A 14,930-nucleotide genomic window follows, 5' to 3' on the forward strand; every position below is an offset into this window, starting at 1 on the left:
ATGGCCGCAGCCCTTCCCCCCACCTCACTCCCGTTCACTGGCCGGTTCAAACCGGCCAGCGTGGCGGCCCCCGCTCGGGTCCCTTTCCCCGGCCCTAGGAAAGCCCAGAAATCCCCTTTTAGCACACAAGCCCCGCATATCCACCTACCCCCCAAAGAGCCCTCACTTCGAGTGAAAGTCCCATCACTTCCCTTGTCCAAATATATCCAACATTGGCTCCTTTAGCCCATACACCCTCACGCAGTGAAACAAAGAAGAAGAAAATACAGTCATGAGGTTACATCGGCACATGGCAATTTCTCAGTTCTGCCACAGTCCTTCTGCCTTCGCAAACTCCTCCGCTGCTTCCATCGTTCCAAAATAAAAGTCCTTGAGCTTGTAAGTCACCCTCAGCTTCGCTGGATATACAATGTCGCACTGCACCTTGCTAATGTACAGTGCCCTCTTCACCCGGTTGAAGCCTCCTCGCCAGGTCCACCGTAAAGTCCTGGTATACACGTATACCAGCTCCAGCCCACTGCACCACCCGCTTCTGCTTGGCCCAGCACAGGAACTTCTCTTTCACACTGTACCTACGGAAGCACAGAGTCACTACCCTTGGCAGCTCACTCGCCTTTGGTACAGGCCCTCACGACCAATGAGCCCGTTCCAGTTCATATCGGGAGGGATCCTCCCCCTCCCCCAATAGTTTTGCCAGCATCGCGGCAAAATACTCAGTCGGCCTCGGCCCTTCAACTCCTTTGGGCAGCCCCACAATCCTCAAATTCTGTCGCCCGAATCTGTTTTCCAGGTCTTCCATTTTTCCTCGCAGATCCTTGTTAATCTCTATCACCTTCCGCATCTCCTTCCCCATCGAGGCGAGTTGATCACCGTGCTGCAATAATGTCTCCTCCACTTCCTTCAGTGCCTCCCCTTGCTCCCGCACCTCCGCCACTGCGCTCGCCACCGCCGTCGTCACCGGGGAAATCGCATCCTCCACCAGCACACTCAAAGCCTCCCTCATCTCCTTCCTCATTGTCCCCATGCATTTTGTAAACTGCCTTTCGAATTCTGCAGCCATTACCGTAGTCATTTCTTCAGCCGTATGCAATGCGGCCTCCCCTGGTGCTCCAGCCTCCATTTTCCTTGGCGACCCCGCGGTGACCTTTCCACTCCCCGACAGACCTTCAGCTGTTTTTTTTAATGGCTTTTTTTTGCTCACCCTCGACATTTTTACATAGAACATAGAACAGTACAGCACAGAACAGGCCCTTCGGCCCTCGATGTTGTGCCGAGCAATGATCACCCTACTCAAACCCACGTATCCACCCTATACCCGTAACCCAACAACCCCACCCTTAACCTTACTTTTTAGGACATTACGGGCAATTTAGCATGGCCAATCCACCTAACCCGCACATCTTTGGACTTTTCTTTATTTTCTTTACTGTGCCTTCACTGTGCCTCCTCTGTGCCTTCTCCCTGCTTTTGACGGCTCCGTGGACCCTGGGACCGGGCTTAAAGCCCCGAAAGTGCCGTTCCCGAACAGGAGCCCTCCATTGTGCAGCTGCCTCCCGCCCACCGTCACCGGAAGTCCGTTAGCTGATAATGTTAACAGTTCTTTCACTTCAGATCTACAACCACTTGTTCTGTAACTCCATCCTTGAATCCCTACAATACCCTTGCAACAGTACCGAAATAGCTCCCAAAATAACAAATTAAATTCGATAAAGTTAAACTATTGCTCCTTATCCTTCTAGATCTTTGAAAAGGTTGACCGCACGCACTCTCCATCACTGTCTAGTTGAGTGGGACTTAACTCTCCTAGTTCTGTTGTATTTTTAAATTCGTAGTCGGAGGGATTACTTGAATGGCTTTTTTGCCCAATTATGCTCTGATGTGCATGTCCTCCCCCAGTATTTCTTATCTATTTGCTACACCTCTGCAACATCTGAAAAGTGTTAGTTTTCACAGGAACGCCGATGACATCCAGCTCTACCGCGTCAGCCTTGACTGTTTGTCTGACATTCCTTACGGGATGAGCAGAAATTTACCTCAACTAAAAATTGAGAAGATCTTCTGTCCTTGCTCTAAAAGCCCATTCCCAAACTAGCGATTCCAGCTTTCCCCCAGGCAACAGGCTGAGGTTGCACCAGACTGCTCGCACCCTTGGAGTCACAAATGATCCGAAGATGAGCTCCTGACCACATAAGCGGGCCATCACTAAGATTGCCTACTTCCATCTCCATGATATTGCTCCACCCCTGCCTCTGCTCTGTGCTGCTGAAACCCTCACCTGTGCTATTGTTACCTCAAGACTTGACTATTCCAACACATTACTGACAGGCGTCTCAAATTCTTCCCACTGCAACTTGGAATCATCCAAAACATTGTGCCTGTGTTGTTACATGTACCATGTGCCAATCACCTATCATCACATGTGCTCACTGATCTACACTGCCTCGATTTTAAAATTCTTCTCTTTGTTTTCAAATTCCTCATCCTGATTTTAACTGTCCTTTCGGAAGCCTTGGTGTTAAGCTCTGGAATTTCCCTCCCCAAACCTCTCCATTTCTCTTTTTTACCCTTAAGACATTTCTTAAAACCTATCTCTTTGTCCAAGTTATGTACCAGCTGTCTTAATAGCGCCATATGTGGCTTGGTGTCAAATTTTAAAGTTCTGGTAAAGTATCCTGGGGTTTTATGTTAAAGGTGCTATAGAGATGCAAGTTGTTGTTAGTGGAGAGTTTCTTCTATAGTCACAGCAAGTGATTTTACTGTGACCAACACTCTCGCAGAGCTTACCTCTTCTGCATTATCTTCGGGTAACTCGGATTCTTCATCATCCCCACTTTCCTGTTGGGATTCTGCCTGGGACAGAATCTCTCCTCCCTGCGTGAAAACAACAGAACTGCTGAATTATTCACTCTGCTCCAGCGAAGACTTCACTCTGAAACGTTGCTCAAAACAAACATGCACACAATGTCTACTGAGTTGATAAGGATAATATATAATAATAATCTTTATTGTCACAAGTAGGCTTACATTAACACTACAATGAAGTTACTGTGAAAAGCCCCTGGTCGCCACACTCCGCACCTGTTCGGGTACACTGAGGGAGAATTCAGATGTCCAAATTACCTAACGGCACGTCTTTCGGGACTTGTGGGAGGAAACCGGTGCATTCGGAGGAAACCCACGCAGACACAAGGAGAACGTGCAGGCCCCGCAGACAGTGACCCAAGCCATGGTCAAACCCGGGTCCATGCTGCTGTGAAGCCACAGTGCTAACCATTGTGCTGCCGTGCCGCCCGATTGTTGCTCTGTAACAAGTCACCAGGACAGGTATGAAAGCAACACGATTTCACCCATTCCTGGATTTGCTCTGAATTTCTGACGTGAAACACAAACATTCAGCTTCATCTCCCCCCACGTCATGCCGGCTGCACTCGCCCCCTCCACCCATCCAGCATCAAGCAGTCACTTTCTACCTATGTCCTACTAACTAAGCTGCTTTAATAAAAATTTAACTTCACCCGGTACATTGAAGGGTTGCAGCGACCACCATAACTGGAGGTGCGGTAGTGATGGTGGTAATTTAGCCCCTCACCTGACTATGCACAACACAAGATATTTTCAGAAAAGTAAAATACTGCAGATGCTGGGAATCTGAAATATGACCAGAAAATGCTGGAAAACACTCAGCAGCATCTTTGGTGAGGGTAAGAGAGTTAATATTTCAAGTTCCACATGACATTGTTATATTGGACTCAAAACGTTAACTGTTTCTCTCCGCAAATGCTGCCAGACTTGCTGAGGTTTCTCAGCATTTTCTGTTTTTATTACAAGATATTTTCAATCATTAGTTGCCGCACTGTTACACATCTGGAGTGTCCAATAACAAGAGTGTCAAGGACACTGTAGCAGCCAATTCCAGACCAGTACTGATCCTGATATTGAACATTAAGGGTCTTAATTAAAATTGAGAATCTCGGGTAAGGGCTGGTTTAGCACAGGGTTAAATTGCTGGTTTTGAAAGCAAACCAAGGCAGGCCAGCAGCACGGTTCAATTCCCGTACCAGCCTCCTCGAACAGGCGCTGGAATGTGGCGACTAAGGGCTTTTCACAGTAACTTCATTTGAAGCCTACTTGTGACAATAAGCGATTTTCATTTCATTTTTCTCCCCATCTTTTTAGTTGTGTGGGGGGGGGGGGGAATGGAATTGGAACTGCTCATTAAGTAACTATCAAGGCTGCAAAGAATAAAACACAAGGTGAGGCACTAGTAACTAGGTTATGTGATCCCGAGATGTTAAATAAAACCTGCAGACTTAGGGAAAATTAATATTGAAAGGTGCAAGGAATTCATTATTGTAAAGCTCTTTGAAAATAACGAGCTGGAACAGAACACATCCCAAAGTGTTTTGCAGCCAATTCCCACAGACAGAAATGTGATGATAATCTGCTTGTATTGAGGGATAAAATATCGCAGGTCATGAAGAATGACCCCCTTGCTCTTCTTCGACGATGCCATGGCATCCTTTATATTCACCTCAGAGGACAGACAGGGCCTCTCATTTGAAAGACACCACCTCCAGTAGTGCAGCATTCCCTCAGTGACAGCCGAGATCTTTGTGCTGCAGTCTCTGGAGTGCGGCCGGGACCTACAACTTTCTGACTCAGACTGTTGCCATTACTGAGCCACAGCGGATGGGATCATTCCTGCATATCAACAGAATCCAGAAGGAGGGAGGGCTGTGCAGGAGGGAATTGTTATGGCTTCGGAGGAACGAGTCGAGCCCAACCCTCTAAGCCCTGCAATTTCTGAAGCCAAAAATATGGCAAATATGAGACAAACTGATAAGCGTGCAACACAATGCATCACTGCACTCTGTTAAACGTACAAACATAAATGTTTATAGTCACCTGCAGGTCTCTGTTTTTGAGGTTTCCCAGCCAGAATGCCACCTGGCATTTGTTGATGGTTAACATTGCTTTAACTCGACACACAAATAATTCCAACAGCCTCTTCAATGGTGGGACATGATTGGTCAGATTGGTGTCCTGGTTGAGCTACAAATCAATCCAGAAGAGAGAGGGAGAAAGATATTTAATTGACAGCAAAGCCCAGCAAAGTCCATGCACTCCTGATTGATAGTACAGTCAAAAGCATCTGAAAGCTCTGACAATATAAATGACCTCATTTTCACTTCCCATTCTCTATAACCTACAAATTCATTTCACACTCCCATTTTTGGGGTATCTTCATCATAAGGCCCGCGTGTTTTCAGCTACAATTCTTGCACACCTCTTGAAAACGTCAACTAGATTCTCACCATTATCTCGAGATGGATCTCCTCTTCAACGAGATGCTGTACAGACGTCTAATTAAATTACCCCTTCCAAATAGACTGGATTTTCTGATGCACGTTACAACTTCACTCAAAAATGACCACTGACATAAAACGAAGACGGACTGGAAAATCGAGGTTAATGCGGCCACAATTTACTTGTGGTTTATCCACCACAATATTCCAATTTCTTGTCAATTGCAGGCATCCAATATGGTGACAGCAAATGTTTAGTCTGCTAGAACATTTTTTTTAATATAGGTACAAAAATGTATTTACTCATTATAATGCAACACCAACTATGTTAACACCATCAATATGTATTATTCGCATTTCTCAACTGCATTTCAGAAAATCTATTCACTGCCAAAATTTGAACAATCCTGGGTCCATACTGAGCTCTTCCCCATCCAGCGCCAAAGATGACGTGTTTACAATAACTTTCACTATGATGGTGGCAAAGTTTAAAAAATGTTTTTTTTTTCTTTTTCTTTTAGAGTACCCAATAATTTTTTTTTTCCAATTAGGGAGCAATTTAGCGTGGCCAATCCACCTGCTCGGCACATCTTTGGGGTGTGAGAGTGATACCACCCAGACACGGGGAGAATATGCAAACTCCACATGGACAGTGACCCGGGGCCAGGATCGAACCCGTATCCTCAGCGGCGTGAGGCAGCAGTGCTAACCACTGCACCACTGTGCTGCTTCTGCATGTGGCAAAGTTGATATGGAAACTTCTTTCACTATTCAGGAGCTGAATTTCAATCCAGAATAACTGGATGTAAACTTGGTCTTCCCTGGCAAAACGCATTCTCAATTAAATGGGTTCTGTCATTCCAAATGCAGAGATATAGGGGAGAGATGCGCTTCAGTGGACTTCAAACTAAGTCCACTCTTGGGCACATTTGGCAGGTGTTTCTAAGCAGCTGCAGTCCCTGACTCCTGGCAATACCAATCTGGCACCTCAAATTTGTAACAAGAAGGCTCATCGATATGGTCTATTTCAAACTTTAACCATCTTGGTGTTACAGTCATACCTTGGTATGTCCACACATATGGTGCAACTGACGAGTGCTCAGCTGTAGGGTTTTCAGCAGGCTCTGGGCATCCTCCTTGCAGGAGAAAAATAGAGAATAGTTTCAGTCCACGGGCTACAGTTATGGCAAGAAAAAAAAAATCAAAGTTGTTCTAATTTAATAAAGAAAAAGCATTCTGAAAGTGAACTTGTAACATCACTCCCCTGATCTCCTCACCTCTACGCTACGGTAAAACTCTTGCATAAAATCAAAATACGAGCCAAGAGACGTTTTAGTCATTCCAAATGCAAGAGAAGTTCTGCAGCAGCACAATGAGGCAACACAGTCACTTCAACTGAGTTTGTACATGGTTCATAACTCCAGATAAGAGGCACTTCCGACAGGGGCACAAGGATATCTGCACCACTTTGCTCCAAGCAGACCACTACAGAGTAGCATTGTCAGATGCCCGAAGCAATTTTCTTGCCCGATTCCCGGCTGAGGGAACGGTACATTAAAATTGAAACAGTGGAGATGTAAAATAGAAAAACATAGTCATTCTAAACATTTCTTCAATTCTACTTTTTGATGTGGTGTAGAGATGGTTATTTATTGCCTAATTGAACATGTAGTTTTGTCTATTAATTTCCTCGGCATATATGCATTGACCACTGCATGCATGAACTCCAGATTCAATCCTCACCATCTCCATTACTTCAACTCTCAGAATGTATGTGTCAACCTGGCCTCAAAGGCAGAGCTCTCATTTCCAAGTCAAAAAGATTATGGGTTACAGTCCCACTGCAGAAACATGAGTGTGCAATTCATACTGAGTTCTGACAGCGTTCTGCGCAGTTGAGGTATCCTCTTTCAGATGAGGGGCAGAATTCTCTGCTCCCGGGAAAAATCGGGAGGACCGTCGTGAACTCGGCCGACGCTGACAGCTCGGACCCGCGCATGCGCGGTGGCCTTCTTTCCCCTCAGCCACCCCGCAAGACGTGGCGGCTTGATCTTGCGGGGCAGCGGAGGTGAAATAGCGCGTCCGATTGAGACGCCGGCCCGACGATCGGTGAGCACCGATCGCGGGCCTGTCCCCTCCCGAACAGTCGTGGTGCTCATTCCCCACCAGGACCCCTACAAGCCCCAAACGGGCATCTCCACACCCGTTTCACGACGGCAGCGACCGGGTGTGGTTGCCGCCGTCGTGAAACGGTCGCGAATGGCAGGCCGCTCGGCCCATCCGGGTCGGAGAATCGGCAGTCGTTGTGAAAAACGGCAAGCAGCGATTCTTCCGCTGGGGGGGGGGGGGGTGGTGGAATCGTGGGGGGCGCGTGAAATTTGTCGGGGGGCCCTCCCGCGATTCTCCCACGCGGCGTGGGGAGCGGAGAATCACGCCCGAGGTATTACACCGAGGTCCTAACTGCCTCTCAGGAAGATGTGAAAGATCCCATGATACTATTTCGAAGGGAAGCACGGGTTGTCTCTGCAGTATCTTAGTAGATATTTAACCCTCAATCAACATCATCATAACAGATTATTGAGTCATTGTTTCACTGCTGTTTGTGGGAGCTTGCTGTGTGCAAATTGGTCACCACATTTCCTACTCTACAACAATGGCGACATTTTAAATGCACCTAATTGTCTGTAAAAACACCTCGGGGCTTCCTGCGATTATGCAAGGCTTTAAACAAGTTTTAAAAAAAATTTAGAGTACCCTATTCAATTTTTCCAATTAAGGGGCAATTTAGCATGGCCAATCCACCTACCCTGCACATCTTTGGGTTGCGGGGACCAAACCCACGCATACATGGGGAGAATGTGCAAACTCCACAGGGACAGTGACCCAGAGCTGGGATCGAACCTGCGACCTTGGTGCCACGAGGCTGCAATGCTAACCCCTGTGCCACCATGCTACCCTAGGCTTTATATGAGTTAATGTCCTTTAATTATTTAATTCAGTTAGCAACTAATTAATTAGGTGCAGATTTGCATTACTTCTATTTCTGTTTATTCATAGAATCCTACAGTGCAGGAGGAGGCCACCTGGTTCATCGAGTCTGCACCAACCCTGCGAAAAAGCACTCCCCGGTCACCCTGTCCTATCCCTGTAACCTAACCTGCACACCCCTGAACCTTAAGGGGCAATTTAACATGACCCATCCACCTACCCTGCATATCTTTAGAATGTGGTCTCTTGGACATATGGGGCGGGATTCTCCCGTAGCCGGCGGGGCGCCGGGGGGGGGGGGGGGGTGGCACGGAGTGGCGTGAACCACTCTGGTGTCAGGCCGCCCCAATCTGCACCTTCAGGGGCTAGGCCCGCCCCGGAGTGGTTGGCGCCCTGCCGGCCAGCGGGATAGGGGCTTGGTGCCACGCCAACCGGCGCCGAAGGGCCCCCGCCGGCCGGCGCGAGTCGGCGCATGCGCAGGAGCGCAGCACGTGCTGGCGTCATCCCCGCGCATGCGTGGGAGGATTCGTCTCCGCATCGGCCATCACGGAGGACCACAGTGGCCGAAGCGGAGTAATAGAGTGCCCCCACGGCACAGGCCCGCCCGCGGATCGGTGGGCCCCGACCGCGGGCCAGGCCACCGTGGGGGCACCTCCTGGGGCCAGATCCCCCGCGACCCCCCAGGAACCCCGGAGCCTGCCCGCACTGCCAGGTCCCGCCGGTAAGGGACAGACTCTAACTTACGCTGGCAGGACTGGCTACAGGCGGCGGGACTCTGGCGCAGGCTGGAGAATTCAGGTGACCCCAGTGCCCATTGAGTCGCACCAGACCCCGCCATCCTCCGAGGCGGGCGGCGCGACTCACGCCGGGCCGGTTTTTTTTGGGGGGGGGGGGGGAATTGGGAGGATGGCGGGAGCAGGATTCCCCCCGACCCTCGGCAATTCTCCCACCCGGCAGGGGGTCGGAGAATCCTGCCCATGGTCTCTTCTGACCCTCTTTGAAAGTGTCCGCCATTAAAATACATTCACAACCATCTAAACCAACTGTTTAGATTGCGGCTTTCTTCTTCATTTCTACTTATTTTCCATTAAACTTGCATTTTGTCTGGAATTTCATACCCTGTGTTTCTTGAAGCTGTTGTCAAGGAGCGGCATGCCGTGCTTAAGAAACGATTCAATGAAAAGGCGTCCATGCTGCATCACAAAAATATAACCATGCATTACACTAAAATACTGTAGCAATTCCATCTCTGTTAAAATAATTTCTCTAAAACTATACATTATGTGCAAAGTCAGACTTTAATTTGATGTTATCTATGACATCCTGATGGCAACATACTTTGGCATTCCGGTATAAGTTACAAATAGCAGTTAGTACATTCCAATTTCATAATCCCCACAATCAAAGTCTCGGTCACACGCAATGAGGGGTAATCAGCAATCACTATCCTCCGTGGGTTGCAGGAAGATAGGTTATGTAATAGAAAGATACAGCAGTTATTGCATCCTGCCCGCCCATCCTTCTAAAAACAGGTTCAATACTAGCACTGGGATGTTACAGAACACATGTCCATCTTTTGTTTCAGACAACTTGATTTGTTGGATGTTAAGATTAGAATACTTCACTTCTTTTCTCCTTTTATTTTTGAACTATTGGCAGCATGGGTCACTACTGCGAGGCATTCGTATTAAACACATCCGCCACCCAATGTCCAGTTTGATCATTACATTTCGGGCAACAAAGATTTATTAGTGGTCCCAATTGCACAATTATCAGCAAGCTTACCTTTAATAAAAAGGTGGCTATGGTTTTGAGGCGGGACCAAGGCTGACACTCCAGAATAGTAGAGAGTGTGGGTGGTGTCACATAAAATCTTAAATTGTTCCCTGTTCAGATTGAGGTGAAAGGGGCCATTGAAGAATTACAGAATTGATTTTCTGGAAGAATAAGATCAAGTGGAACAACAGGCCCCTTCCATCTGAACCCATCGTGTGGCGGGCCTTGCAAAGTAACTCCTAAATTTTAATTTACAGGGCGGCAGAGAGGAGAAAGAACAAAATATCTCAACACTCTTGTTGGTCAATTCTCTTGAATGTTTCATTAAATGAAGGGTAAAATCCTAGCCACTTCCTTATGAGTCTTTTCAACAGCTTCATTGACACGGCTGTAAACTTTGGAAAGAGATTACGCTTTAAGTATCACAGCCGCAAGGTTGTCGTTCTGTAAACTGCGGAACTTCATCACCCGTGGGTTTTGTGATTACCAGAACGACAAAAGACATCTCAATGTCATGGATATGAGCTTGTAATCTGGTTGACACATCAGTCTATTACTACGGAAAGGATTTTTATTAAAGATGCACAAGGAAAGATTTGCATTTATATCGCATTTTGCATTACTCAAGGACAGCCCAAAGTGCTTTACAGCTAGTGAAGTATATTTGAAGTGCAGTCACTGTAGTAATGATGTAGGAAACTTGGAAGCCAATCTACACACAGCGTCCACAGACAGCAATCAGATAATGACCAGACTATTTGTTTTAATGATGTTGCTTGAGAAATAAATCTTGGCCAGTTCAGCTCGAGATCCCCTGCTCCTCTTTCAATAGTGCCATGGGAAAATGACGGTCCTCCCCAGATTTCTGTTTGTCTTTCAGTGCCTCCCCATCTTCATCCCGAAGACCTTTTTCAAGCGGGTGAGTAAGATTATTTTGGGCTTTGTGTGGGCGAGTAAAACGCCGCGAGTGAATAAAGTGTTGCTGGAGCGCAGTCGGGGGAGGGTGGGTTGGCGCTGCCGAACTTCTGCAATTACTACTGGGCGGATAATATAGCCATGATTAGGAAGTGGGTAGTAGGGGAGGGGTCGGCATGGGAGCGGATGGAGGCGGCGTCATGTAAAGACACCAGTTTGGGAGGATTGGTAACAGCACCTCTGCTGTTCTCGACGGCCCAATACTCTCCAAGTCCGGTGGTAGTTGCGGCTCTGAGGATCTGGGGGCAATGGAGGATACAAGAGAGGGGAAGAAACATCGATTTGGACCCCGATTTATAATAACCACAGGTTTGTACCGGGTAGGCTAGATGGCGGGTTCCGGAGTTGGCAGAGGGCAGGAATTAGAAGGATGGGGGAATCTATTTATAGTCAGGAGCTTTCCCAGCTTGAAAGCTTTGGAGGATGAATTTGAATTGCCAGCAGGGAATGGTTTTAGGTATTTGCAGGTGCGAGACTTCCTGAGAAAACAGGTGCCGGCCTTTCCGCTGCTGCCTCCACCGGGGATACAGGATAGAGCAGTTTCCATAGAATCATAGAACTTACAGTGCAGAAGGAGGCCATTCGGCCCATCAAGTCTGCATCGGCCCTTGGAAAGAGCACCCCACTTAAGTCCACACTTCCAACCAATCGCTGTAACCCAGTAACCCCACCCAACGTTTTTGGGCACTAAGGACAATTTAGCATGGCCAATCCACCTAACCTGCACATCTTTGGACTGTGGGAGGAAACCGGAGCACCCGGGGGAAACCCACGCAGTCACAGGGAGAATGTGCAGACTCTGCACAGACAGTGACCCAAGCTGGGAATTGAACCTGGGACCCTGGAGCTGTGAAGCAATTGTGCTAACCACTATGCTAGCATGCTTCCAGTACCTGGGTGGGAGAGGGGAAGGTATCGGATATTTACCAGAAGCTTTCGGAGGCGGAGGAAACTCCGGTGGAGGAGCTTAAGAGCAAGTGGGAGGACGGGCTAGGAGGAGAGATAGAGGCGGGGCTATGGGCGGATGCCCTAAGCAGTATTAATACCTCCTCATGTGCCAGGCTTAGCCTGATACAATTTAAGGTAGTCCACCGGGCACACATGACAGCGGCTAGGATGAGAAAATTCTTCGGGATTGAGGAAAGGTGTGCGCGGGAAGCCCAGCAAATCATGTCCACATGTTTTGGGCATGCCCGAAGCTTAGAGGGGTTTGGCAGGATTTTGCTGAGGCAATGTCCACGGTACTAAAAACCCGGGTAGTGCCGAGTCTGGAGGTAGCGATCTTTGGAGTGTCGGAAGATCCGCGAGTTCAGGGGGCGAAAGAGGCCGACGTCTTGGCCTTTGCCTGTTAATGTGGAGGGACTTGAAGCCCCCGAGTGTAGAGTGTGCAGCTGACAGCACAGCACTCCCTGGGTTCTCCAACAGAGCATCATCAAGATTTTCTGCTCAATTCTGTGTACAATTTACATCCCCAATCTTCAGACCTGGGAGCAAAACAGCTATCTCTAAGCTAAGGTGGGCACATATTGTTCACGTGAAATGCTAAATTCAGGTGTTGTCTATTTGTTTAAGCAGATATTAAAAATACAATGGCACTATTCAAGGAAGAGCGACAGTTCTCCAGTATCCTGGTCAACAGTCTCCTCTCACCTAATAACGCACATTCTCTTTAGGTGTACGTATCTTAAACATATATTGTAGGATGCTGCTGGTGAGGAATAGCTATTGATTTTGCCTGCGTGATAGACAATGTACCACTTCAAGGAACAAATTGATTACATTATAATGGATTAGCACTTTGAGATGTTTTAACGAAGAAATAATATACCACACAAATTATTTTTCTTTATACAGAAACATTAAAACCATCATTGCCAAACAAAAACAATTTTTTAAGTTGATTACCTTGAGACAAACAGCCAAGACAGGTCTGCTGTCAAACACCTGTATGGTTAGAAAACATTAATTAATGTAAGAACAGAGTTCTTTGAACTATGACCAATGCAAACAACATATACTAAAACAAGGGTTCACAATATAAAGCTGCATAAACAGACAGCTGTTATGCAACCTATTGTAGGCATGAGCATGTGGCACCATAGTAATGCTCCAATCTCCTACTCCCTCAGGCCTTTGATCTCACCTGCACTGGTGGAGGTGATACAGCGTAAAGAGAAAAACAGGAGTGAACATCCTTCAGATCTTTTAAGGATGTCCTTACAGGTGGTTCAGCGACGCTGGTAAGGAGGAGCTTAACCACGTGCTGTCTTAACACAACACTACTCTGTGAAGTCAGGGAGCTGTTCTACACACGGTGGGTGGCAGAAGTTTGGAACTCCCTTCCGCAAGCAATTCTTTAAAGCCAGCTCAAGTGCAATTTTTAAAACCGAGGGGGATAGATTTTTGTGAACCAAAGATACGAAGAGATATGGAAAAGGGCAAGTGAAAGGAGTTAGGTCACTGAATGACAGAACGGGCACAAGAGGCTAAACAGCCTACTGTTTGCCCTGTGTTCCTATCAGAAGGACAGTGGGACCGAAGCAAGGGTAATCAAAAAATACACCGCTTTGTTACCTTTACGAGATTTACTAGGATATGGAAATCCCGCACAGCTACATTCCATCGCAGCAGCTTCTCTGTCTGCACCTGAAACCAAATATAGGTCAGTTACAATAGAAGGCTTTAAAAAAATAAATATGTATCAAAACATCAACAACTTTTTCCCCAGTCCATGTCATGTCAGTTTATAATATCACGTTGCTCGTCAATGGCAGTTCCCAAGTTCACCAATGCAGTTTTTATGTTGCACATGTTAAGTGCAACTAGTCTTGCCCATTGTTCCAAATCTTTGTATAAACAGGTTGGGTAATTATTCAGTTGTCAATATCTACCTGGTGAAGACTGACCAAAAAATAAAGGAGGCAGGCACGTCTCATCCAGAATCCAAGACATCAAGTACCCATCAAATAAGTTGACAACTAAAAATGTTTCTTCCCTCTTCCCTGATGTCCTCTCCATGACATGCATTATTCCTGGACTGTATTATGAATTTCAAGTCAATCAGAAATCCTTGACATTATTAAAAGACGATCTACTGATGTTCATCGATTGCATTTTGCGACCGGTGACAGGTCTTATTCCACATTAGAACTGAAATGCTGCAAGGTAATGGAATATCGAAAGATCAACATTACCTCAGTCGGATCGGACTGCAGGCCAGCTGAAATGCTCTTTACTGACTTGTCCAATTCCCTCATCATCACCCGGTAGAAGACCAGGAACGTTTGCCTGTAGAGAAATTAAGCAGTTAATTTCACTGTTTTGCCAAGTTTTCCTAACTTTAATTTCTTAGTTAACATCGTTGGATTGGTCATCTTCTCCACTTCCCAGTTCATTAATCCCTCAATAGGGCAGCCAAGATATTCCTTGGGTCATTCCACATCAGTCACCAAACTATCCCCATAGCAATTCCACAGATAATTCACAGCATTGGACAATATTGTGCTGGCAACAGGCAATGAAAGATTAAGTTCTACCATCCCAGGGCAGCACGGTGGCGCAGTGGGTTAGCCCTGTTGCCTCACGGCGCCGAGGTCCCAGGTTCGATCCCGGCTCTGGGTCACTGTCTGTGGAGTTTGCACATTCTCCCCGTGTTTGTGTGCGTTTCACCCCCACAACCCAAAAGATGTGCAGGGTAGGTGTATTGGCCACGTTAAATTGCCCCTTAATTGGAAAAATGAATTGGGTACTCTAAATTTATTTTAAAAAAAGTTCTACCATCCCTCTGCTCAAAACCATGTTGCTTCATCTTAGCTTGTACGATTTGATATTCCCCTCCCGTTTTTTTTTGTTGCTGGAGGCATTGACTCAGAATGGGGTTCAATT

The 14,930-nt window shown here is 46.9% G+C and overlaps 1 protein-coding gene across 4 annotated transcripts in view; it reads right to left on the bottom strand.

Annotated features, from left to right (window-relative positions):
* fancd2 (FA complementation group D2) overlaps positions 1-14,930 on the bottom strand; it is a 120,107-nt gene that overhangs the window by 8,070 nt on the left and 97,107 nt on the right. For all 4 annotated transcript variants that reach the window (XM_038812302.1, XM_038812301.1, XM_038812303.1 and 1 more), the window contains 7 exons: positions 14,240-14,333; positions 13,620-13,691; positions 12,951-12,989; positions 9,413-9,487; positions 6,368-6,442; positions 4,906-5,052; positions 2,785-2,871 (listed from right to left, as the gene is read on the bottom strand). In XM_038812302.1, the coding sequence (XP_038668230.1) occupies positions 2,785-2,871; positions 4,906-5,052; positions 6,368-6,442; positions 9,413-9,487; positions 12,951-12,989; positions 13,620-13,691; positions 14,240-14,333 (589 nt within the window). The remainder of the gene's footprint in view (positions 1-2,784; positions 2,872-4,905; positions 5,053-6,367; positions 6,443-9,412; positions 9,488-12,950; positions 12,990-13,619; positions 13,692-14,239; positions 14,334-14,930) is intronic.

The sequence above is a fragment of the Scyliorhinus canicula genome, chromosome 11 (assembly GCF_902713615.1).
Source record: "Scyliorhinus canicula chromosome 11, sScyCan1.1, whole genome shotgun sequence".
NCBI classification, from domain to species: Eukaryota; Metazoa; Chordata; class Chondrichthyes; order Carcharhiniformes; family Scyliorhinidae; genus Scyliorhinus; species Scyliorhinus canicula.